The sequence below is a fragment of the Onychomys torridus genome, chromosome 2, assembly GCF_903995425.1.
Source record: "Onychomys torridus chromosome 2, mOncTor1.1, whole genome shotgun sequence".
In the NCBI taxonomy this organism is placed as follows: domain Eukaryota; kingdom Metazoa; phylum Chordata; class Mammalia; order Rodentia; family Cricetidae; genus Onychomys; species Onychomys torridus.
Genome location: NC_050444.1, coordinates 79,226,954 through 79,254,002, shown reverse-complemented (window position 1 = coordinate 79,254,002; position 27,049 = coordinate 79,226,954). Strand labels below are relative to the sequence as shown.

The 27,049-nt window shown below is 36.1% G+C and overlaps 1 protein-coding gene across 5 annotated transcripts in view; it reads left to right on the top strand.

The window, feature by feature from the left end:
- Nucleotides 1-27,049, top strand: part of Ecpas (Ecm29 proteasome adaptor and scaffold) — a 132,101-nt gene that overhangs the window by 52,576 nt on the left and 52,476 nt on the right. For all 5 annotated transcript variants that reach the window (XM_036179346.1, XM_036179344.1, XM_036179342.1 and 2 more), the window contains 10 exons: nt 973-1,112; nt 5,152-5,233; nt 7,551-7,670; nt 17,541-17,626; nt 18,072-18,150; nt 20,170-20,219; nt 21,285-21,351; nt 21,439-21,561; nt 23,849-23,952; nt 25,998-26,121. In XM_036179346.1, the coding sequence (XP_036035239.1) occupies nt 973-1,112; nt 5,152-5,233; nt 7,551-7,670; nt 17,541-17,626; nt 18,072-18,150; nt 20,170-20,219; nt 21,285-21,351; nt 21,439-21,561; nt 23,849-23,952; nt 25,998-26,121 (975 nt within the window). The remainder of the gene's footprint in view (nt 1-972; nt 1,113-5,151; nt 5,234-7,550; nt 7,671-17,540; nt 17,627-18,071; nt 18,151-20,169; nt 20,220-21,284; nt 21,352-21,438; nt 21,562-23,848; nt 23,953-25,997; nt 26,122-27,049) is intronic.

Below are 27,049 nucleotides of genomic sequence, written 5' to 3'. Positions count from 1 at the left end.
ATAGCTGAGTCCTATTAAAGTAACTGGTTTTAAAGTGAAGATATAATTTTATTTTTCAGGTGTATTTGTCCCAGAATGATTTGTAGTGAAATTCATAGCTCTTCACATTTCAGGAAGTTCTTCTTAGACTCTTTATTGCATTTCATTGAGCTTGTTGGGTTAGGCACTACTGTTGGATTAGAGTTGTACTCGGATTGACTAGAGTGGGTTTCAAATCATATTTTCTGTTTTTAGTAGAGTAGAGGACAAGAATGTACATCTTAGCAATAGAGTAAAACTCTGGAAGGTGAGGTGTTCATAGGTTTTTTTCTTTTGTCTCAGAAACATCTATGGAGCACTTTGTTCTTTTTTTTTTTTTTTTTTTCGAGACAGGGTTTCTCTGTGTAGCTTTGTGCCTTTCCTGGAACTCGCTTTGGAGACCAGGCTGGCCTTGAACTCACAGAGATCCACCTGCCTCTGCCTCCCGAGTGCTGGGATTAAAGGCGTGTGCCACCACTGCCTGGCTGCACTTTGTTCTTAATGTTCTTTTACCTGGAAGCTGCAGATGGAGACATAAGTCTTCACAGTCTAGGAAGGTTGTGTAACCTCACTAGGGAGACTGTTCCCATTGTTTTGTTGTCAGAGACTTGTCTGTGAAGCCTGCCTCCATCACTTACTGTGTATTCTAATATCTTAAGACTTGTCTCTGAAGCCTGCCTCCATCACTTGCTGTGTATTCTAATATCTTAAGACTTGTCTCAGTTTTGACACCTAAAAATGTCTGTAATAATATCTACCTCATAGGTTGTGAGGGTTAAATGAAATCATGAATAGTTATGATTTAGCACAGTGTCTGTCTGGTACATTATAAACTTAAGTAGGAGCTCCTACTGTAAAATTAATCCATGGCTTATGACCATGTTGATATGTTAATATTTTTAGTGAGTGTTGTTTCCCTGACCACTCTTTCTCTTTCCCTTCACTTGTCTACAGTGTAAATTGGGCATAGTGAAATTTATAGAAGCTGAGCAGGTGCCTGAACTCGAAGCTGTTCTCCACCTGGTGATTGCTTCTAGTGACACACGCCATAGTGTGGCAACAGCGGCAGACCTGGAATTGAAAAGCAAGCAGAGGTAATTACTTCCTTGTTAAGCTTTCAGTCAAAAGGCCAGATTTCTTAAAGCTTTGCAGGGTTTTATGGAATGAGGTATTCAGCTCAGGAAACTAAGACACATTCTTAGTTTATAAGTAAATAAAGTTTACCAAAGAACAAAATTTTGTGTCAGAGATAAAAAGCTATTTGAAAATGCATTTCAAAGCTGAAGTAGGTTAGGAATGCCATCATAAGAAGTGAAACTTTTGGCTAGGCAAATAAATAAAAGTTAATATTAAAAATATTAGACCCAAGACGTAATTAATTTTTAATTCTTCTGTCTCAAACCAGTTAAGATCACCTTTAATAATGAATGTATATGTATTGTGGTTACTATTGTTAGAAACCAGATTTATGGAAAGAGTTGCTGAGTAAAACTTAAATTTACATCGAAAAGAGACACAAATAGTAGATAGACTTAGAGAAATACTCTGTATGAAATAAAAAGCAATGAAAAATGAATAATGAACTAACACTTTGGTTAAATACAGGTGTATAGCTGTTGGTAAATTCATCTAAGTTTCTGCGGAAGTGCTGGATCTCATGCCCTGTTTGAGCAGTGAATCATGAAAAAAAATTATACACAGTAAATCTGGGAATTTATCCTCTAGTATCATTCAAAAGAAGAAAAATATATTTAGAAATGGTATAAATTTAGTCATTATGTCATGTCCTATAGTTATTGAAAAATAAAAACAAATTGAATTTTCCACAATAGGGATAAATTACTGTATAGACTATTGTGTTTCTTTCAAAATTATAAAAATGATATATCAACATATAAAGTGCTCCTCAAGTAATAGCAAATAAAGTAGAATACAAAATGATATAATATTCTAATTATAAAATTTAAAATGATAAATACATAGACTGAAGAATTAAAATGAATTTATGGTTAAAAAATAAAATCAAGCTAGATAATAGTGGCTCGTGCTTATAATCTCAGCACTTGGGAAGCAGGAGCAAGAGGATCATAAGTTCAAAGTTAGCTTTTGCTACACAGTGAGATCCTGTATATATATATTTACAATTCATATAATGAGGTTTTAGTAACTGATTTATGAATTTTGAGATGGTCTTGCTGTGTAGCTTAGGCTGTCCTTAGTTCCCCTGTCCCTGTGCCTCTGCCTCCTGAGGATTACAGCTGTGTGGTATCATGTCCAGAGGCTGAAATATTACAAGACAGAAAAATCTGCAAAGTGCCATAAAGCTTTTATTAATGTTGCATAATTTTACTTTGCTCTCTCCCAAGAAGACCAGTGCACTGAGGTCTAATAAAATAAGTTAATGAACTCAATGGGCCTTAGTTTGTTTGTTGTTGAAATGTTTGGGTGGTAACAGTGGTGGCTGCAAGTAGTCTACCACTAAAGGGCATTTGTGGTGGCACATAGCAGGCCTCCTTAGACTTTTTCCTGATCCTTTTTGTTGGAGATTTGTTTTATATGACTGAATATATAGTATATGAATAGCTTTGCAAATCAGACATTTGCTGGTAATAAATCATAAACTTATTTTCAAATAATTTTTGCTATACATATAATTTTTCCATTACGAAGAAAGCAAATTTTTCTATTAATAAAATGGATGTGCGTGTTCATTCTTACACAAAGAATTAAATCTTGGCTGAATATTTGATACTTAGGACAGATTCTCTTTAACCTGCATCAGGCTTGATTGCTTTTTTGATTTTACAATGGTTACTGCTAGGAACACTGCTTTACATAAATATTCAGTACAAAATGGCAGAAGTAAGTTTAAGAATTATTGGAAATTCTGTCCTAATCCGAAGCTAAAACCTGAGCATGATTTACTGTAAGTTTAATTCTAGTTAATAATTTACCAAGTTTTAATCAAATATTCTAACATGGTATAATTCAAAGATAGACTCATTTGATTTTGCATACTGAGGAATGATGGTAGAAAAACCATAGAAGTTTATTTTCTGTATTTCAGCTACTTTCTATAAGAGATGTAATGGACAGTAAGAACAGTGAGATTTATAACATATGCTGGTCTTTAATATGAGGCAAGGGGTTTCTGTCAGTTTCCTTCGCTGTATGGACTGACACTGTGTACAGTGCAAAATCTGCATGTTGAGCATTCAGAGCAAAGGCTGCAGGGAAGCTGCACGGTGCAGCCCGAGTTAGTACTGCCAGAAACACCATCGATTCATTACATCCGTAATTAGAAACTTCACTGCTCTAAATTTGTTATGACCCCATATTTAGGAATGTGATCCCATGTGGGAGTCTTGACCCATACGTAATTTAAGGACAGGGACATGGAGGAAGTGATAGTCAAAATCTTATTTTTTCATGTCTTTTACTGATTGAGTTTGAGAGCCAAACTTAACTTTGACAGACTAGAGTGAGAAAATTGGACTACATTGTTTTTCTAGCATTCTTTCAAGTCTTAAGTTTTTTTTTTTTTTTTTTTTTTTTAATTGTTCATGACTTAGAATATTTCAAGGGATTTAGTTTTGGAGTGTTAAAAAAGTTCTTCCTTCATAACATTTCATTAAGTTTGAACTGGCCCCATTCTGTATAATATATTGTAGATTTGATTGTTGGAAATACAAATGTAATTCTTAGATATATTAATTAATTTTGTTTTTAGGATAAAAAATGTGTATATCATAAAATTACATTAAGAGCTTAAAAACAATAGGAAAAACACATAGAAAGAAAACGCTCAAAGTTTCTCTACAAGTGTTGTTTCTATTGTTCCTTTTCTAACTCCAGCTGTACAGTCAGCCTGTTAAGAGTCTGGAAAAAGTTACAACAAAGTCAGTGGTTGTCATATTGAAAAGGAAGACTATGGTTCAATGTGGAAGAAAATTTGTTTTCTGTATTTCTGGACATTTTACAACAAATACCTAGTCAGAAAAGTAAACCTGAAGAAAGAGTAGCAGTACAGTAAATTAAAGGAGCAGGGAAGATTGCCTCACTGGCTAATCACAACTAGGCACTTAGTTTGCTTTCCTAAACTATTTCTTTGTTTTCCTGAAATTTTCAAAACCTTAAGTTTTATAAAAGGGAAATAGTGGTGGAATTTGATTAGCCTCAAGCAGCTGAGAAAAGATGTAGGTGAATAGTACTAAAATTGAAATATAGAATGCCTTGGAGAATGGTGGCATTGTGGATAGCTAAAGAAGAGGCAGATTGATGAGGTATGGTTTAAAAAAAAAAGATCAAAAATGGAGTTGAGCAGCATAGCAAATTCTTTTTACACAAAAACCTTATAAGTTGAAAGCAGAACCAGTGTTCAAAGTCAGAGAGGAGACAGCATGGGTGAACTTCAGCAGTCAAATTAAAGATTTTATTATTACTAGGGTTATAGAAAGAGTGACTGAGTCCCACTGTGGCAGTGATGGTGGTGGGATAGATAATTACTTTTTATCTAATCACTACATCCCAACTCACCTTTTTCCCTATATCCCAAATAGGAATGAGTCTGTGACAAATGGCATTGTGACTTCTCAGGTTTAGGTATTGAAGCTAATAGGCTAGATAAGAATTGTATGATGCCAGGAATCAAATAACAATATTGGAGAAATACAAGAGGTTACAAATTTCCTAGGGTATGATTATTTGAAGCATAAAACTATTTGTGTTGTTTATAATTTTTAAATCATGAATGGTTAAACAGAAGCATCAACTACTGGTCCAGAGCTTTTAGTACAAATGTATATGTCTGTTCTGCTGAGCTGCTCTGTAGCCCTGGCCCTGACAAAGGTGGCTTTTGTTCACTTTATTATTTCTCCTGTGGTACCAAGTTGGGCCATTGGCTACAGTAATCTGTTGAATCAAAATGGAAAGACCTGAAATGAGTGATTTGTAGTTTTTAAAGCTAACTTTGACAGTCGTCCTCTTCATTTCTACTCTTCCACAGTATCAGTTGTCCATTCTATTTGTGTGTTTTTTTGACATTTTTTCTCTGATAACAAATATTAGGGTATTTTTAATCATTGAAATGGGGACAAAAATAATTTTAACCATCTCTGTTGAAACCTCCCATAGTTTAATTGACTGGAATAATCCTGCCATCATTAATAAGATGTACAAAGTGTACCTTGGGGATATACCACTGAAGACAAAAGAGGTAAGTTGCTTTGATTTAGTCTCAAATCTCATACCAGCGTAACATTGTATTGACATCAGCTGTATTTTCCCTCTACTTAATTTGTCAGCTAAATCCACATTTTATGAAATACTGGCTTTAAGCCATGTTTGTCTATGTGAATTATACTCCCAAAAGGTGAGTTTAATAGATCTGGTATTTTCAGTGTAGATGAATAAATAATAATGATACATTATCTTGTTGAGGGATTCACAAACTTTTCTGCAATTATTTTGGGCTCTGTAGACATTATAGCTTCTGAGGCTACAACTGCTCAATTTCTGTAACATGAAAAGAAGGAATAGGTAGTATGTAACTCAATGGGCATGGTTGTGTTTCAGTGAAATTGTGAATTTTGATACTTGAATATCATATAATTTTCATATGCTACAAAATGTTACTACTTTTTTCTGCTTAAAAACATAAAAGTTATTTTTTGAACTCACATTCCTTGTTGAAATAAATGGAAGGCCATGTGTGGTCTATGGGCTGTAGTTTACGTATTCCTGATTTAGAATCTAGAACAGAAGGAGGTTTCTGCAGCCTTGAAGTAACATCATTGGTTAATAAGTTCTCTTCACAGTGTTTCAAAGTATTCCAAATCCCTGTCCAAACATATAGTATGAGTTGTGTGTTTGGTTGCTTTCTTTTAACATCCTAGATAGTAGTTAGTAATTCTAGTTAGATCAAATAAAGTGGTGTAGCAGAAAGAACAAGGAGATTCCTGGATTGTAGCCCTGAATGTCTGCACACAAACCAGTGTGTTAGGAAGAGAGATTTGGCCAGTCACTCAACCCTCTTTCGTGTTCTTTGCGTAGAAAATGAAAGAATTCGATAGATTATTGCTCTTCACATTATAGTCTGTTGACCTCTTTGAAAGAGTAACAAAGAACTTTTCAGGGGAACTGTAAAGGCAAAAAATTATTTGCCATTTTTTTAAAGTTGATATTTACATTGACAGCATGAGAATAATTGTGGGTATATATTGTGTGGGATCATACCATAGATGAAGGCAAAGCTGTGTCACATGTTTATGGAAGAAGGAGGAGAGGGAGGAAGAGGGAGAGAGAGGATGGGAGAGAGGAAGAGACAAAGGGAAAAGGAGGGAGAGTGAGAATGAAAAGAGAGGAGATAGAGTGATGACGTTTTCTCCCAGTGTCCAGATGAAACATCAGAAATGACTTTACTGGTAGAACAGGTAAGTAAGCGATGATTATTGTGACTGGTATTTTGACAGACCTTTTCTCTCAAAAGAAAAAAAATGAGAACGTACATCAATGAAAACTGAAGTGATTTCTTTCTTTTGGAATGCTGAAAGTTGAACATTCAAGGAAAAAGTAGAATTGTGGGAAATTTGGACATTGACTCAGTAACTTAGCAAAACATTTCCTGAAGAGATTAATATTGAAAAGAATACTTTTAAAAAATACAGATTAGGAATGTTTTATGTTGAAACATTTGCTTAACTCAGTAAGGCAGTATTTTCCAGATGACCAGTGATGTCACAGAAGCACAACCTGAGGACCCCATCCAAACTGTAAGGTAGACAGTGGAATTTTATTTAACAGCATCTGCAGGAGCTCAGCAATTTGGCTTAAACTCCAAATTATAACTAAGCTTTTGGAAACCATTATTTATTAAGTTTTGATATAGAATCAAAGATTTACAATTACTTTAAAAAAGGACAAAAATCATCCCTATTTTCTGAACATGTATCTGCAAGCTGGGTTTTATCCCATCAAGCAAACCAGCAATCACAGCAAATTCTGTGTAGAGTATGGAAAACCTAGCTCTTCTCTAGTAAGGTGAATGCTGAAGAAACTTTAAAACATAAAATGATACTGTTCCTCAGTGCATTTAAAAATAAAGGCTGTCTTTAAAAGAAAAATGTTATTTATTAAAATATATTAATTTATTGATGTTTCAGATTTTTTAGTTTTAATATTTAATGTAACAGTTGCTAGTAGGTAATACTGATAGAAGTAGGAGCTTTTGGAATCTTCAGTGAATAAAACAGATTTTTTTTATTTAATTTTATATGTATGAATGTTTTGCCTACATATATGTTTGCTTCCCACAGAGGCTAGAAGGTGGCCCTGGATCCCTTGAAACTGGAGTTAATGGATGGTTGTGAGCTACCATGTGGGTGCTGAGAATCAAACCCAGGTCCTCTGGAAGAGCAACAAGTGCTTTTAACTGCTAGGCCTTCTTTCCAGTACCTAGGAATCTTCAGTAATTTTAAGAGTAAAAAGCCACAAATAATTTTAAAATGTGTTATAATCAAACATGTTTTTCCCAGGGTGCAGTTCTAAAGCCAGAGCTGAAAAGAGACCCAGTCAGTACCAGAGTGAAGTTAAAGATTGTCCCTCATCTCCTTCGTTCTAGACAGGCTGCTGAAACATTCCCAGCTAACATTCAGGTAATCAGTGTTGTTCAAAGAGGGAAAAATGGTTTGAGCAAATAGCTTTACTTAGAGAAAAAATGGTATTAATGGACATTCAGGAAGTAAACTGATGTACATAACAAGACTAACAATTTTAAATGTATCTGTATAAATTACTTTGTAAAAATACATATATAGCTTATGGTTTTCATTTACTTTAAATATGCCATAGTAACTGCATCCAGACTAGGTTTTGTGATTGAAACTAAACTTTTTTTTCTATGTATTTGTGTGTGTGTATGTAATATTACCCTCATAATCATGTAAGTGAAAACTCAGGCAATGGGTGGTTCTGACTTTGTTAGATGATGTTAACTCACACTGTTGCTTCTTGATTTAATGACTATAAAGTCTTCTCCTCTGTCTCCTGGCCTGTCCTCTGGTTCACATTTAGTCTACCTTCTGTATTGACACCAAACTGTCTTTGCAGTGGGAAATTATTATACTGTGTTGGTAAAAGGTACTAGGTCCTTTTTTTTTTTAAATTTTTTTTTATCTTTAACCAAGTTATGACTACCTCAGCCCTCAAGGCAAATATTTGGGGAATTGTCTTCGGGTTTCTGTTGCTGTGAAGAGACACCATGACCATGGCAACTCTTATAAAGGAAAAACATTTAATTGGGGCTGGCTTACAGTTTCTGAGGTTTGGTCCATTATCATCATGGCAAGTGGCATGCAGGCAGACATGGTGCTGGAGAAGGAGCTGAAAGTTCTACATCTTGATCCACAACAGGAGGTGAACTATGTTTCACAGTGGGTGTAGCTTAAGCATAGGAGACTTCAAAACCTGCCTCCCCACTATAGGATACTTCCTCACACACGACCACACCTAATAATATTGCCACTCCTAATATGCCCTTAGGGGACCATTTTCTTTCAAACCACCCCAGGAATCTTATTTATGTTATTTCATCCATGTTTAAATTGTGATAAAATGTACTTGAAATTTGCCATCTTAATCATTTTAATATGCAGTTCACTGGCTTTAAAAAAGTCCTATTGCTACAGTTCTGTTCATCTTGCAAAACTGAAACTCTCCTTATAAAACATGGTCATTTTTCTTATGTCTTGCCAACCACTATTCTGTTTTTCATCTCTTATGAATTTGATTTTTCTAAGAACTTCCCATAAATGAAATTATACAGTATTTGTTTTTTAGCGACTTGCTTACTTCACTCAGGACCATATTATTGGGGTCTATCTGCTGTAGCATGTGTCAGGATTTAATTTTTTTCTAAGAATGAATGTCTCATTCCTCTGTTTGGATCCTTGGCATACCTCACGTTTTACCTTTCATGAATAATATTGACAGTTTTTCTGTGTCCTGGCAGCTGCTCCCAAATAACCACATTGGAAATTATCATTAATTATAAATGTTCAGCCAGTAGCTAAGGCTTGTTACTAGCTAACTCCTACATTTAAATTAATCTATATTTCTTATCTATGCTCTGCCATGTGGCTTGGTATCTTCTCAGAACGACAAGTTCATTTCTTTATCTCCACATGTCCTCACAGTTCTCAGACTCCTCCTCTTCTTTGTGCTCTCTTTTTGTCCGCAAGTACCACCTAATGGCTACCTGCCCAGCTATTGGCCAGCCAGCTTATTTATTAACCCAATCACAGTGACATATATTCACAGTGTAAAGGAATTTCTCCTTTTTTGTCTAATTAAAAAGGAAGTTTTTTTTTTTTTTTGAGCTGAGGACCAAACCCAGGGCCTTGCGCTTGCTAGGCAAGCGCTCTACCACTGAGCTAAATCCCCAACCCTGGAAGGTTTTAACTTTAACATACTAAAATAATATACAACAAAAACAGTTATCAAGTAAGAATTACAGTTACATTTGTATTTGGCAAAATAGAGAAAATAATCTATCCGCTGTCTTCTGTAGAGTTCAGAGTTTCATACCTAATTTACTTTCTACCATGATTATGGAGAACTATAACTGCAACTATCTAGTCTTCAACCCCATGAAAGACCTGAGAAGGATATAATATTACCCGAGTAAACAGGAAGTACAAAGCCAGTGACTTCCAAAATTAAGAGATGACAGAAAAAGCTGGCTGCCTGAATAGTCACCCAAAGTTCTTTTCTAATGTTGGGGCATACATCTTTATCCTATAGGCCTAGTATATCTGACAGACATTTTTGAGAAGCAGGGAATTTTGAAGGACTGCCCTACCTTGTTTTGACAAAGTTTGGCAGTCAACTGTTTTTTTTTTTTTTGTTTTTTTTTGGCATCCTCCTGGTCCAGTTTGGATAGTATACTATCACCAATTGAGAAAAGGGCAGTTTCTTTGCCCAAATGACTAACTTTTGCTATAAAGAAAACAAAATACATACAGAGTTTCTTCAATACACATTATCTTCTTTTGAAGTACATTGATGCTGTCAAGAGCAGATATGTCTCAGTATCATGAAAAACCTTAGGTTATTAAACATATTAAATGCCATATTCTGTAAGTCTTTGAAGTTTTTGAAGACTATGTGTCTATCTAAATATACTTGTGTATGACATTGAAAACATACTTAACATGACTCTTAAGTTTGACTATTAATCTGTATTTCTTAATTATACATGTTTTTTGTTTTTCAAGACAGGGTTTCTCTGTGTAGCTTTGCACTTTTCCTGGAACTCAATCTGTAGCCCAGGCTTGCCTTGAACTCACAGAGATCTGCCTGCCTCTGCCTCCCAAGTGCTGGGATTAAAGGCGTGAGCCACCACCACCCGGCCTATACATTACATTTTTAAAAGAGCTGCAGAAACACAATATCCTAAACAAGAGTAGAAATATACATACAGTATAACAAAGTTAACCTTAAATTTGTATCAGTAAAGCAAAATTCATACCAATGTAAAATACTTTAAGATTAGTAGTTGTTTCTTGGATTAAAGTAGATTCAATAATCTACCTTTTTCCCCCCTATCATTCCTATATTATATTCCTCTTTTTTCCTTTAGAAAGAGATCTTTAAATTCAACTCTTTTGTTTACCTTTTTCTTCTGACTATGACCAATAACAACTTGTAACCAACTGCCCCCCCCCAAACAATGACAAACATTTATAATCCATTGAATAACAAAACCCCACACATATCTCATCTTTACATCCTGACTGCAATTTCCCCTCCCACCTCTCCTCCCAGTTCCTTCCCACCATCTCTCTCCTGACCTCTGACATCCACTCATGCTCTGTTTCTATTCAGAAAGGGGCATGCCTCCCATGGATACCAACCAATCACAGCATATCAAGTTGTAGTAAGATTAGGAACCTCTCTTTGTGTTAAGGCTGGGCAAGGCAATGTAGTATGAGGAGTAGGTTCCAAAAGCTGGCAAAAGAGTCAGAGATAGCCCCTGCTCCCACTGTTAGGAGTCCAACATGAAAAAAAAGCTACACAACTGTCCCTATATGCAGAGGGCCTCCTAGGTCAGTCCCATGCAGGCTCCCTGGCTGTCCGTTCAGTCTCTGAACTCCTATGAGCCCAGGGTAGTTGGTTCTGTGGGTTTTCTTGTGGTGCCCTTGACACCATTAGGGCCTACAATTCTTCCTCCCTCTTCCTTGGGATTCCCTGAGCTTCTTCTAATGTTTGGCTGTGGGTCTCTGAAGCGTGAATCTAATTGTCTTAAGAAAAAGCTGGAGTCAGATACAGGGTGAAAGCTGAAAGATCAGAAAAGCAGAGTAGCCAGTTACCAGAGAGTGCTTACCTCTATGAAATTTCAGACTGAATGCTGAGATCCTGTCTCTACAAATCCTCAGACTGATGAGGCCGATTCTGTCTTCACCTGTTTTGTATTCTTGTATCCATCTCCCTACTGCTGGGATGAAAGGCGTGAGCCTCTACTGGCAATGTTTCTCTTTTAGACTGGTTGGCCTTGAACTCGTGATCTTCCTGCTTCCTCCTCTCTAGTGTGCTGAGAATAAAGGTGTGTACCACTACTGCTTAGCCTTTATGGTTAACTAGTGGCTAGCTCCACCCTCTGATCTCCAGGCAGGTTTTGTCAGAACACACAAAATACCATACTGTAGGTCTTTACATGTTTCCATCAGTTGCTGAATGAAGCCTTCTCTGATGACAACTGGGCTAAGCTTCAATCCCTGAGTATAGCAGAATATGGTTAGACATCATTAATTTTTTTACACACACACACACACACACACACACACACACACACACACACACACACACACACACATATTTGCCAGTCATGTTTGGTTCTACCTTAGGTCTCTGGGCCATCTAGACTCTGGGTTCTGGTACTCTAGGCAGTGTCAGGGATGACCTTCCTCTTGTGGCATGGGTCTCATTCATTGGTTGGCCACTCCCACAATTTCTGTGTGATCTTTACTCCAGCACATCTTGTAAGTAGGACAGAAGTAGGTTGAAGGTAATGAGCCTGGGTTGGTTTCTCAGTCCCTTCGTTGGAAGTCTTGCATGGTTATAGGAAATAGCCAGTTCAGACTTTGAATCCCCTATTGCTAGGAGTCTTAGCTGGGGTCATCCTTATAGATTCCTAGGAATTTCCTTTGCATTAGGTTTCTACCTCACTCCGAAATGTCCCCCTTTCCAGTTGTCTCTTCCAGTAATTCCCCCCTTTATCCCCGTCACCTGACCCCTCCTGTTCCTGTCCTCACCTGTCCACAGTCCACCTGTGAATTCTATTCTATTTCCCCTTCCCAGGGAGATCAGTTCACCCCCCCCCTCCCCGAACCCTCCTTGCTATCTAGCATCTCTGGGGCTGTGGATTGTAGTATGGTTATCCTATACTTTATAGCTAATGTCCACTTATAAGTGAGTACATACAATGTTTGTATTTCTGGGTCTGGGTAACCTCACTCAGGATGATTTTGTTCTAGTTCCATCCATTTGCCTGCAAATTTCATGATGTCATTTTTTTAAAAAATTTTTAAATTTATTTTATGAACATTAGTGTTTTGCCTGTATGTATGTCTGTGTGAGGGTGTCCGATCTCCTGGAACTGGAGTTACAGATAGTTGTGAGCTACCATGTGGGTGCTGGGAATTGAACTAGGGTCCTTTAGAAGAGCAGTCAGTGCTCTTAACCTTGGAGCCATCTCTCCAGCCCAATGTCATTGTTTTTAACAGCTGAGTAATACTCCATTGTGTAAACATCCTTCAGTTGAAGGACATCTAGGTTGTTTCCAGTTTCTGGCTATTATGAATAAAACTTCTGTGTTGCTGGAGTTTTCTCCAGTTCTGCCTGGCCCACGGTCAGGACAAATCTCTCTCACCCACCAGTCCCGCAGCCACTCAGACCCAACTGAGTAAACACATAGAGATTTATATTGCTTACAAACTGTATGGCCGTGGCAGGCTTTTTGCTATCTAGTTCTTCTATCTTAAATTAACCCATTTTTATTAATCTATAAGTTGCCATGTGGCTCGTGGCTTACCAGTACTTTACATCCTGCTCCTCATGGTGGCGGCTGGCAGCATCTCCTCTCTTCCACCTTCCACTTCCTAGAATTCTCTTCTCTGCTTGTCCCGCCTATACTTCCTGCCTGGCTAATGGAGACTATAGGGGTCCAGCCCCTAATAGTCTCTTTTCCAGGGTCTGGGAGGAATCTACAACCAGCTGAGAATCTATTCTTAAGGTCAGCGAATCAATCTACACATGCAAATTTCTTTGGTCCATTCGCTTTAATTCTCTCCATTGTCTCTTGCTTTACACTTATATACCCCAAAAAATCACAATCCTCCCCTCCACCCAGGACACCCAGCCTGAAATTCCTCAGCAGTGATTGTCCACTTTCAGGGTCAAATGGAGGGGTGGTAAGAATCACAAAGGGGGGCAGTGATTGTTAATTACCATTTGCAACCCAAAGGGGAAGTGACTAATGAATTAACTAAAGGCTAAATTCAGGTAATATCTAAGAAGAGGGATCTTATGTGCTCAACTATACCCTTAAACGTGATTGGTAGAAAACATTAAAAATCTAGAAGTTGCTGGGTCAATGGGAGAAAATAAAACTGCCTTCTTTTTTTCCTGTGGCTCCTATCTATCTATCCAAGCTATCTGCCATTTTCCTGTAGGGGGCCGGGGTGGGGAGGTGAGCTCAGTTGCTAGTGTACACAGCTAGATGCCTCTGGTATAGTTAAAGGGAGGTCTGGAACTAGTGGTAATATCTGGGAAAGGAGGAAGTTAAGCTTAATTGGTACATCCCCTAGGCCTTCTCAAACAGGTGGCCTGGATGTTTAAGTCTGTTCTTAGAGGGTACAGAGGTATCTCTGATAAGGTACTTTCCTCCATCTGGGGATGGACCTGGCCAGATTCTGCCAATGATGATAATTACAGGGAGGCTGGAACTGGGGTTCTGGCTGAGCATAGCTGTCAGTGCAGAGGGTTATCTAAATATTCCTAGAAGTGGCTAGGTAAAGATCAAAGGTCTATAAAGTTAGTAAGGCTGTAAGAAATGAGGGTCTGAGCTAAATTTTGTAAGGCTATTACTTAACGTCCACCTGACCTAGGTGGTGTCTCCTTGTGAAATTTATCTTAAATCAGGAGGCTTTCATGTTGACTGTTATTACTGCTAGTCCTTGAAAGTGGCTAAGGGAGATATCTGATTCCAGAGAAAGCCTTTCCTGGGGCTGTTCTCCAAATACCTGGAATGTGTATGTCCAGAGAGTGATTAGTCCACACTGTTATCCCTTCTTAGGGAAAAGTCAATTAGGAAAACTATGAAGGCACACATGATTTTCATAACAGAAGACAGCTGATATATAACAAGCCAAATAACACCAAAAACTCCTTGGAATTTGGCTTCCTCTGGAGGAATTCCCTGATCCCTCTAGGTAGTGCCTTTGCCACAACCAGCTGAGTTCTTATGATATATTCCTCTGGCCCTCAGCACCTGGCTACTGGCCAATCAGCTTTTTATTTATACAGAGTGATATCCACAGCACTGCTATGAACATGGTTGAGCAAGTGTTTTTGTGGTATGATGGAGCATCCGTTGAATATATGCCCAAGAGTGGGATAGTTGTGTCTTGATGTAGATCAATTCCCACTTTCTGAGAAACTGCCGTATTGATTAGAAAGATTATTCTTAATGCCTCCCCCCAAATGTTTATACTGTTCCTAAAGCTATTGCCAGTATTTTAACAATAACTGTGGGTGTATCAGTTAGCACTGAGTATCTGGTTTTATAATTGCTACTATGCTACTTCTGCAAGAGATATTTTAAAGCATTGGTATCAGATATGATAGTCATAATCTTAGTGAGTTAATAATAGAAATTCTTCACATTAAAAATGAAACAGGTTGGCAAGGTGTCACAGTGTGTAAAGGTGCTTGCTGCTGAGCCTGACAATATGCGCTCAGTCCCTGAAACCCACATGGTGGAAGAAGGAGAAACCTGACACTAAGTTGTCCTCTGATCTTCCACATACATGCCATGGAATGCCCTTGTCCAATAAATAAATATAAAATATTAAAAAGTGAGACAGGACAAAATACAATTCAGTGCTAGATTATTTTTGACTATGGCATTTTAAGAATCATGAATCTGATGTTTTATTGCAAAATAATATTACAAAAATATTGATGGATGCTGAAAATGAAAAGAATAAGATTTATGGTCTACATATGATATATAAAGAATCGTTGGTTTTTTTTCCTGTTGAGAACAGAAGTGGCGTATATATCTACTCAAAAATATATCAGGGAAGAAGAGGCTCATCTGAATAGCAGCTCCAAGGACTATGTGACTGATGGGGGACAAGAAAGGCAGGATAAACTTTAGTAGAATGGTAATCCCATCATTAGAAATGTATACTGGCTGGTTTTGTGTGTCAACCAGACACGAACTGGGGTCATCAGAAAACAGCGATCCTCAGTTGAGCAAAGGCCTCCATGAGATCCAGCTGTAAGGGATTTTATCAATTAGTGATCAGTGTGGGAGGGCCCAGCTCATGGTGGGTGGTGCCATCTCTGGGCTAGTAGTCCTGGGTTCCATAAGAAAGCAGGCTGAGCAAGCCATGTGAAGCAAGCCAGTAGTAAGCAGCACCCTTCATTGCCTCTGCATCAGCTTCTGCCACCAGGTTCCTACCCTGTTTGCATCTCTGTCCTGACTTCCTTTGGCGATGAACAGCAATACAGAAATATAAGCCAAATAAACCCTTTCCTCTCCAACTTGCTTTTTGGTCATAGTGTTTCATTACAGCAATAGAGACCCTAACTAAGACAAAATACGAATATAAGAAAAAGAATACTTAGGGAAGATGGGCAATGAGTTTTGAAGCTGGACTTAATTTTAAAACACAAAATTATTAGAAATAATCTCTAAACCTTATGGGATATATGAGTATTTGGTTTAAAACTTCAGACAACTGCTTACGTATGTTATGTACTGTCTTAATCAGAATGAAGAACCCTACCTGGGAAATGGTGCTTAGAGACTGATAGTGAAGATTATCTGTGGAATTTTTTTCCTGTTTATGGAAACAGGACAGATGTGAAATTATTGTAATGTTATGGTGCCCACTTTATACCAGACATCTAGAGGGTGTAATGGACACACAAACACCAAGCCATAGACTGGAAAGATACCGTAGTAGAAACTTATGCCCACCAGATAGTAGAAGCATAAGGGAGTGTGTGCTCAGTGGAAAGAGGTGGGGTCTGGAACACCTCAGATACAGTGGTGTGCTTTAGTGAATAACAGAACATGTGGAGATAGATGTTCACTAGGCTTAAAGGAAAAGGGAGTCTGCTGGGTAGAAGCAGCATCACGAATGAGACCGAGCCATGAAAACTGTATTTAAGGAGCTACAGTCTTTTGTTGGAGTACAAGATATGGGAAAAATGATGGCAAGAGATGGAAAAAACTCCTAACCTTTCACCATTTACTGAGAACATAACAAAAGAGTACCAGCCTCTGTATTCTAAACTTCATCTATTATTTTAGTTTTCACGATGGTGTTATGAGGGAGGCGTTGTTAAAATTTGTTAAAAACCAAAACCAAAACCAAAAAAAACATTGCATCAGTAGGATGGCTCAGCAGGTAAAGGTGCTTGCTACTACATCTGAGAACCTGAGTTTAATCCCTGGAATCTACAAGTCACTGGAGTGAGTAGAATAGAGAACTCACACCAGTGACTTGTTCTTTGGCCTCCAATAATGTGCTTTTCTGTCTGTTAGCACATGGGATTTTACCTCTCAGCCTTGGATTAATTTTCTTTTTCTCTCTCTCTCTCTCTTTTTTTTTTTTTTGGTTTTTCGAGACAGGGTTTCTCTGTGTAGCTTTGCACCTTTCCTGGAACCCACTTTGTAGACCAGGCTGGCCTTGAACTCACAGAGATCTGCCTGCCTCTGCCTCCCGAGGGCTGGGATTAAAGGCGTGCGCCACCAACCAACGCCTGGCTCAGTTTTCTTTTGGTGGTAGTAAACGGAGGTATATTCTACAAGTAATCCTAGCTGAGTAAATATTCTGAAACTTAAAAAATTTTATATTATTATCATTGTTGTATATATAAATAATGTGGTAGCTTTTAAAATTGGTCAGCTAGTGGCTTTTGTTTTTGTTTTGTTTTGTATTTTTGGTGTTTTGAGACAGTTTTTCTGTGTGGCCCTGGCTGTCCTGGAACTTGCTTTGTAGACCAGGTTGGTCTCGAACTCACAGAGCTCTCTGCCTCTGCCTCCCAAGTACTGGGATTATAGGCATATGCCACCACCCCTGGCCAGCTAGTGTTTGTCAATATAAGAGTTGTATTAATTTTGAAGAGTACGGTGTAGTGCAGAGGTCTGTTGTTGAATCTTGACTAGTGTTTGAAAAATGCCAGATTGTTATTTGTTAATTGGTGTCTTTGATTTTGTTTCTTTTATATAGGTGGTGTATGATGGACTTTTTGGTACAAATACAAATTCAAAGTTAAGAACATTGTCCCTGCAGTTTGTACATCACATTTGTATAACGTAAGTTTTATTTTAATTTTTAACTAATTAATTATTCATTTTTTAGAATAATCAAGTTTTAGGTAGTTTTCTTCCCTCTTTCGTAAAAAGCAATCATGTTTGTTTATCTTAGATTCCATTCTTTAAGATTTATTTTTATTATTTTAAAGTTATGCATGTATGGGTGTGTCTGTGTGAGTCTGTTCATGTGTGTGATGGTTCCTGCAGAGTACAGAAGAAATCATTGACTCTTTTGGAGCTGGAGTAGCATGTAGTTTATATGTTGCCCAGTATAGGTATTATTTAGAACTAAAGTAGGGTTCTCCAGAAGAGCAGTACAAACATTTACTGCTGAGTCATTTCTCTAGAAAATTTCAGTTTTTATATATTGCTTAATTTCATTTGTTGCTAATATTTTAAGAGACCACCTGAAAGGATATCTTGATTTTTATTTTTGTTTTTAAAGCTGCCCAGAAATCAAGATTAAGCCACTAGGTCCTATGCTTTTGAATGGTCTCACTAAGCTAATAAATGAATATAAAGAGGTAAGTGACTTGTCTTTTAAATTTTAATATTTATAAAGTATTTAATGTAATAAATCTCCCAGACCCACCTATTGGTATAGTTAATGTTTGGTAGTGACTTTAGTTTGTTAACATTTTTATTTGAAATGATGACAATTTCATATACTGTTGCTAGTTTTTGCCTTTTAAAAAAATAATTGTTAAAACTGATAGCATCTTTAAGGATGTCATCACTTCTTTAGGCTATGTACAAAAGCAAATACAATTTATGCTACTTGTATGTCCTATGTCAAATTGAAATTAAATTAATTTTATGTTTTATTTGTATCTGGAATTTTTTGGAGTTGACTTGTACTGGGAAATAGTGTTAATTTTTAAGTGGCTCAGATTTTACTAATTTACAGTTTTATCAAATATACATTCAGTAAATTTTTGATTCTGTAAAATAAATGTTACCAGAATTTCTTGGATTGTAGAGTTTCAAAGTCTGGTTTTCTTTGCTATATTTCTTGAGAATATGCTAAACAGAATAGGTAAAGTATTAAGTCTAGCTAGCATTGAATTTTTCAGGCTTTGCAAAACCTGGGTCCATCTTTGCAGTAGTACAAGATCAGTAACTGAAGTTAGAGTTGAGTTTGCATCCTGTATCTATTCTTTGATAATCTATTCAAGTTATTTGGACTCTTGCTTGTCAGAAAAAGGGATAAATTACCCGATTGTATTGTTCTAAAATGAAATGAGCTAACACACAAAATGGTTTAATATAGGCAGGGCACATTAGATATTACAGGTGAAAACTATTGATTTTTTTATACACTTGGAATCTAGGTTTTTTTCTTCCATTGAATAATGCTTACCTGATTTTTAAAGTATAATAAAATGTGTATTTGTTTTGTTTTTGAGACAGGGTTTCTCTGTGTAGCACTGGCTATCTTGGAACTCATTCTGTAGACCAGGCTGGCTGGCCTAAAACTTAGAGATTAGCCTGCCTCTGCCTCTGGAGAACTAGGATTAAAGGTGTGCACCACCCCTGCCTGGTCATTTTTTTCTTTTAAGGTTTAATAATTTTTTTTAGCATTATTTTATGGCATAGATTATGTGATAATCAGATGCTTTAGGATAGTTGGTAGAAACAAAAATGCTTTTGGACTTTTGGAGAGAAATGGTATATTTCAAAATAGGTTTTTGGGTCCAATTCTGTGGCCTAAGTTAGGTTTGAATGTAGCATAACCCAGAATCATGAATTTACTTAAAACATTTTTTTTTTGTTTTTATTTGTGTGTGTGGGGGGTGTATCAGGCCCTCCCCCCCATAACTCGCTTGCACTGTTTAGGTGACATCATGTTTCTGTGTCAGTAGGTTCCTCATGACTGGCCCAGTCCAGAGAAAACACAGTACCTAACCTTACTTCCAGGTGTCATTTACATACCTTCCCAATGGAACGTATGTAGCCTAGAGCGGCTGTTCAGATGCTGGAGGCTGCACTCTAGGTTAATGGACAGAGTTTATCTGTCAGAAGTTTTACTGTGTTCTGAGTAATGCCGACTATCAGTTTTTGTGAAACTCTACAGCTCTGTCTTTATTTTGGGTGGGGACCACTGTTTTCTATATGACTCTAACCTACTTTATTTGTTATGGTATAAGAAATGAAAAGAAGCCACTTACTTTATTACTGGTATTTAGAAAATTGTACTTAAGCTTATTACAGATTTGTTGGGGAGGGAATATGTCTCTCAGAGCAGGGATAATTTCCCAATAAGCCCACGTGTATTGAAGATTAATTTTGGTGTTTGTAGGATATTTGGTATTGAAAACACTCTAAAGTTAGTGCCAGATAAGAGAAATCTTTCATGTGTGAGTTAAAGAAGGTTTTGTTTGCATTTTCTTTTGTTGTGAGCTTGGACATTTTATTGTTGTGGCATTATTATGGAAGATAGCATGAGTGAAAAGTAAAATAATACATGTGATTGTGGCAAAGCATTTGCTGTTTATTGTATTTTTTTTTGTCTGAGTTTATTTTGTTCCTTTTTTAATTTTAAGGACCCTAAACTGTTGTCAATGGCATATTCAGCTGTTGGAAAACTCTCCAGGTGAGTAATGTTTTTTCTGTGTTTTTAAATTTCTTCTGTGAAAGATATCTGTTGAAAATTGAGAAAAATTTATCTTGCATTAACAATAGATGGAGAATAATTTACTATGATTCTGACAGGAAATGGATTTTATGGCAACAAGCTGTTTAGAAATGTCCTCTTTTTACAAAAGATAGGAGTCATTTTCAAAGTTTGACTTTGAAAATACATTACCATATCAAATGTAATCTTGAAATTAGGTTTTAAAACTGAATTGTATCAAAAGAGGTTACCATTATTGTTGTAAAATGAATTATACTGTAGACATTAAGTGTTCCTGTTGCTTCTTATCACTAAACCTTCTAATCTCAACTGATATTACCATTAGTAATAATAAGTATGAATGATCCTGTTTTTAAAGATATATGTTTCCCTTTGCTCATTATGATTTCCTCATTCCAATTTCTTCTGGTATACTCTTCCTTCATTTCAAACTGAAGGAAAAAAAAAAGAGATGAAATTGTTTTCAGTGGTACCATTGTGTTGCTTTGGTACCAAACATAGGCTATATGTTGCTCTTCTCTGATGTGAAGGGAAAAAAACTTCAGAGTTCCGAAGAAAGTGACTCTAGATCAGCTTATAAGCACAGGGTTGTTACAAACTCTATCCCTTTATATAGTAGCATGAAGTAGCAAGGCCTCTTACTATGGCAGATTTTCATTTAAATTACAATTTAGTATCTCTTTCCTTCATGTTAAAGTCTGGAATGTTAACTGAGTGCATGGAATGTTATAGAAGGAATACGGGGGTTATATATATATATATATATATATATATATATATAAATGTGTGTGTGTGTGTGTGTGTGTGTGTGTGTGTGTGTGTGTTAATGAAGGATTATTTATATAATTGAAAAATAATCACTTTAAAAAATATTTGGTTCCTGGAGAAAGTAACTTAATAATACTGACATTGTATTCAGTGTTGTAAAATGTGAGCTGAGGAATGTTTGTATATAGTTTCATTTTCTACCCCTTTTCATCCCATGGAAATTTGTGATAATGATATTCTTACATTTTCTTATAGTCGAATGCCCCATTTATTCACTAAGGATATAGCTCTTGTGCAACAGCTTTTCGAAGCCCTGTGTAAGGTAGGGAAACATACTGTTAAGTTTATACTTCTTCATGGATACTGGAAGTCAGCTGGGAGGGAAATACCATTTTTACTGTCTTTACAGGAAGAGCCTGAGACTCGACTTGCCATTCAGGAAGCATTATCTATGATGGTTGGAGCATATAGTACCTTAGAAGGAGCGCAGAGAACTTTAATGGAGGCACTTGTAGCTTCATATTTAATAAAGGTAGGCCCCAGCTATGTGAATTGACAATGGCTAGTAGTGTATACATTTTACATTAAAAATTTTAAAGTTGATAAGTATAGATTGTATATATTTAAGGAGTACAATTTTTCAGTACGTGTGTACAATCATATACTATTCAAATTAGGATAAACTAAAAGTCTTTTTTTCTGGCTTTTTTTTTTTTAATACTCAATACTTTAGTATCTTCTATATACTGGGACACCAGAACTTATTTTTTGTATCTAACTCATTTGGTACCTGTAGACCTACCTTTCTTTATCCCTATCTGGTAACCACTGCTCCACTCTCAATTTCTATGAGATCACTTTTTAGAAAGGTATCTTAGAAAGACTATATAGGAGTCTAAGAGATAGGAAGTGAGATTGTGTGGCATTGTCTTTCTGTGCCTGCTTAACTTGCCTTCTAGTCCCATCCATGTTGCTGCATATGACAACATTACTTTTTAAATTATTATTTTATAATACTGAGGATTAAACCCAGGGTCTTACTCAGGCACATATTCTTCTACTGATCTATACCCTTATTGCCATATTGTATAGTTTTTAGAAGGAAATATGAATTTCTTTTCTCTGTAAAACTTTGATTATTAAGAGGTATATTTACTGGTTTACATTTATGACTTATGATCAATTTTAATTCTTTATGTTGGAAATGTGGTTTCGGATTGAATTATGCACAGTGATGTGTGTATTTAAGCTTCTGTGTAGGACACCTATTCTTAATGCTTTGTCTTCTAAGTGGAAGTGCTTGTCTTTATAGCTCTTAGCTGACCACTGCAGTCCATTGGAGTAGAGTTCTGTGGTTATCAGTGTTGGACAAATGCCAAAAGAAAGACATGCCATGTTTGTCAAAGTGAGTCTGTAGGAAGAAAGCCAGTCCATCATACATGGTCTTCCTTCACCTTTTGCTTTTCATGGAAATATCTGTAGGGGAATTTAGAATATCTACAGACACATATATAACATGTAATAAATAATAAAACATTGAATGTTTGCCTTAATTAGTTCTTTGTTCAAAAATACTGGTGAGATTAACAAATGTGTCTTTCTTAAATTAGGCTGACATGATACAGTCATGTGATGGAATTCTTAGAGGTTCATAAAAGCATCTTGTGTCTATTGAAATATGAAGAGAAAATTGTACCACTATATACATTTAGATTCCTATTTTCAAATGCTCCTGGGTCTTGTTTATGCGATTAGTGATCTTATAGGGAATGGCTTAGACCTGCCTATCTGGAAGTTCATTAGAATAGAATACTTGACATTTCCAGATGACCTTATGAGCAAAAGTGATGGATGTGTAATGCCTTGTAGATACTGGTTCTACTCACATAAATGAAAACATGTAGCACTATTACCAAGCCAAAAATAGTTTATTTTGTTTTCATAGACTACTTTTAATGCAACTAAACCTTAGGTTAAATTACATAATTTAAACTAGTCTTTATATAATCATTCTTTTTGTAGCTCAGGGAGTGTAAATAGCATGAATTCCAGAAGAATAAGGCATATATTTCTTAATTTCGCACATATTTCACTTAGGTTTATGACTTGAGGAATATATTGGGGGAAGGTACATAAAAGTAAACCTTTAGCATCAGTAAATTCCCAAACTGGTCAGTTTCATAAGTTATTCTCTAAATTAAGGGAATATATTTGCATAGTTGAGTTTCTGCTCTCAAGTCATTGTTAACTTCAGAACAAACTTGAGAAAGATGTATTTTTGTTGCAAAATTATGGTAAGTAAGGTTAGATTCTATTCCTTGCAAAACATCTGACTTTCACTTGTGTGACTAAGGGTTTGAAACTTGGGGAGGCAAAGATAGTGAAGAAAACCTCACAATGACCTTGGCTTCAAGTTTGGACTGGAAATTTGTATGTACAGAGAGATTCTTTCTAGCTAGGATCTTTGTGCATCTTTGATCTATTTGCAAGATCCTTTTAGCTCATAAAAGTGCTCATTAAGTAATGTCAAAGACTTCTAAGCAGCATGATTTGAGATCCTAAGTAGGGCTGTTGGTATAGTTGAGTGGTACAGCTTATGCAGTGTGTGATGCCCTGGGTTCTATCTCCAGTGTTCGTTGTCCTCCCAAAAGAGAGCTCTTGAACGCATCTTGATTTTTATTGGTTTAGGCATGTGTTTATTGATATGTTTATTGAGTTGTGTACAGCTAGGTTGACTTAGGACTGGATTGAGATGCTGATAACTGAATTCTTTTTTTGGGGGGTGTGGATGTCTGTTTTTTTTTGTGTGTGTTCAATAGCCTGAAGTTCAAGTTCGGCAAGTTGCGGTGAAATTTGCCAGCACGGTGTTTCCCTCAGATCATATACCTTCCCGATACTTGCTCCTACTAGCTGCAGGAGACCCGTAAGTTTAAAAAGATGTCAATTTGAATTTCAGTTAATTAAGTATATTTAAAATTACTAAAATTTATGTTGGTTGCAAAGTTGGCTTATGAAATTTACAAGTAATTTATTAAGGAGTTAAAAGTGTATCCTTTCAGGTGACCTATAGTCATATAACTATCTAATTATATATTGAATTAGCATGTATATCTATAATATATGACAAATAGATAATATAAATAGAAAAATTCTTATGAAATAGTCAAATGTAAATAAAGCAAACCTCACAATTGTATAAATATTATACTTAGATATATAATTATATAAAGAGGTCTTCTATAGGAGAAAAAAAGAAAAAAAATGAATGTCTTTTATTGCTCAGTATACATATTGTAATATTACATTTTGTTGATGGAATATCATTTTGTATCTGTTAGATTTTAAAATGAAGTTTGCATATATATATTAGTGAATTACATTACTGCACTTCTAAAGTGTATTTTTAATGTGACTAATGTGCTACCTAATACACTAATGAGGCACCTCTTTTTCATCATTTAAATATTTCTAAAATTGAAAAATAATCTTAAGCCATTATGCAAATATAGTAAAATATATGTGTGTATATTATAACAGATTTATAAAACTTATTATATCTTTCATAGTCATTGACAGTTTAACATGTGTGAAGTACTCTAAGATCTTCCATAATATATGATTATTGTGTTAATCACTTTTTAAGATTATCGTGTTTTAGTCGGGCAGTGGTGGTGCACGCCTTTAATCCCAGCACTTGGGAGGCAGAGGCAGGTGGATCGAGGCCAGCCTGGTCTACAAAGCGAGTACCAGGAAAGGTGCAAAGCTACACAGAGAGACCTTGTCTTGAAAAACCAAACCAAACCAAACAAACAAAAAAAAACCCAACAAGATTATTGTGTTTTAAAATTTTATTTATGGTGGAACTCTAAATAAAATTAAGCTTTCTTTTATCATTTGAATATCCTTTCCATAAACTCCATGGTCTGTTTAAAAAAATATGGGAAGTTAGTTGATAACTGTTTGAGAATTTTAAGTTTGCCTTTGATATCTTCCTTCAGTATGAATTGTATATTTTGCTATGATATTTTAACTAAGTTTGCTAATGACAGGCTCTGACTTTTGATTTCTGATCTTGATTTCCTTCTTATTCATTTGCATTTCAACTTGGCTCCAGTGGTTTTGGATTGTTAATCTTGTTTTTCTTGACCTTTTTTTTTTTTTCCCCCTACCTTAAGTTTTATAACTACATGCCACATATCCTAGTATCTGTGAGCTAAGGTAGCAATCAGTTGATGTTAGAACAGGATTTCAATCCAGGAACTTAGTATTTTTATTTACACCACAAAACCCACCATATGACTAATTCAGTATTTCCCCTTTATAGTTTATAAAATGGCTCTGTTCAAGTGTGAAATCATCTGGCAGTTGAAGGCTTTGCCTGCTTGTCCCTTCCTGTCACTCTATAAGTGCTCTTAGGAATCCAGGACCAGGTCAGAGCAGTGGAGGAGTTCTGAGAGACTGTTGGGATACAGAAGCAGAGCTGGGATGCCATTTTCAGGTGTCCTGGACTAGAGTAGGTTTTATAATTGTATGTATTAATGGCATTTATTTACCAGTTTTTGTAGAATTGTAGACAAACTACCAAGAAGTGTCAGAATTGAGGAGGGTATGTAGAAGGCAGGACACTACTGAGTTTTAATGTGTGTTATAGTTGTTTGTGTTTTAGTTTTAATAAGAATAAAGCACACAAAAAGATATTTACATAATAAATTGCAGTAATCTGTTTTGTTTATTTCCTGGGAGTAAAAGTTAAAGATGTAAGCCAAGTGAGTCTCCTGATCTCATTAAATCACCAAAAGGCTGTCATTTTTTATTTTACTTTGTATTTATTGCTTATCTAGCCAAAAATGTACCCAGGACATTTTGTCAGAACTCTAGCTGTCAAATAAAATTTCTGTTTCCATTCTTGAAGTGATGACTGTCCAATTGGCAAAGTTTATTTTTAATTCTTATTTGTCTTTCTAAAAGACGAGAAGAAGTTCATGGTGAAGCACAACGTGTATTACGATGTCTTCCTGGTAGAAACAGAAAAGAAAGTACTTCTAAGCAGATGCCATCTTTTCCAGAAATGGTATATTACATTCAAGAAAAGGTAGGGATTTCAACTATAGGTAACTATAGGTTTGAAATGTATGATAGATAGTTGATGGAAATAAAAATGAACATTTTAAAAGTAAAAATGCAATAACTAAATGTTAAATAGTATCATAGTATTTACAGTAAGAGGGAGCTACAAAGTAAGGAGATAAATAAAAATTTCTACATACAATTGATTTGTTTAGCTTAAATATGAATGATTTGTAATTCTTTTAATGCTTGTCAGCATTTGTGTATATTCAAAAACTATTCCTTTTGTATGACGTAGTTAAAAACATATCTTTAAAAAGATTGAGATTACTTGTTTTGCTAGTTCTAGTCCCTCCTTCTTAAGGGCACTAGTGTCATAAATGTAAGGATGCTTTAGAGCAGTTTGGAGTTTTTCCACTATTGTTCCATATTCTTTTGCAGAGCTCTGCAGTGTTTCTACAGCTCAATCAGAGCATTGGCAGCAGTAATCCTCAGCACTGACACTCCCACTTTTTACATTGGTGTTATTTTGATTATGTTAGAGAGTATGTATCATTTTGAGTGTGAGGGACATAGGCAGCAGAACAATGTTTAGAAAAGACAAATGTAGGTAGCTGTTTCTTGTTTTGTTTAGAAAAGACAAATGCATGAGATGGAGAGGTGGCTAAGTGGTTAGGGGCATATACTGCTCTTGTAGTAGACCTGAATTTGACTTCTAGGACCTGTGTACAACTGTCTGTGGTTATGGCTCCAGGGGATCCAATGCATCTGTCCTCTGTGCACACACCCACACCCCGATCCACATGCATTCACATAATTTAAAATGATAGAAATCAATCTGTAGGGCTGGAGAGGCTTAGCAGTTAAGTGCATTTGCTCTCTTGCAGAGGACCTGGATTTGGTTCCCAGCGTCCTCACAATCATTGTAGCTCCCGTTCCAGTGATCTGACACT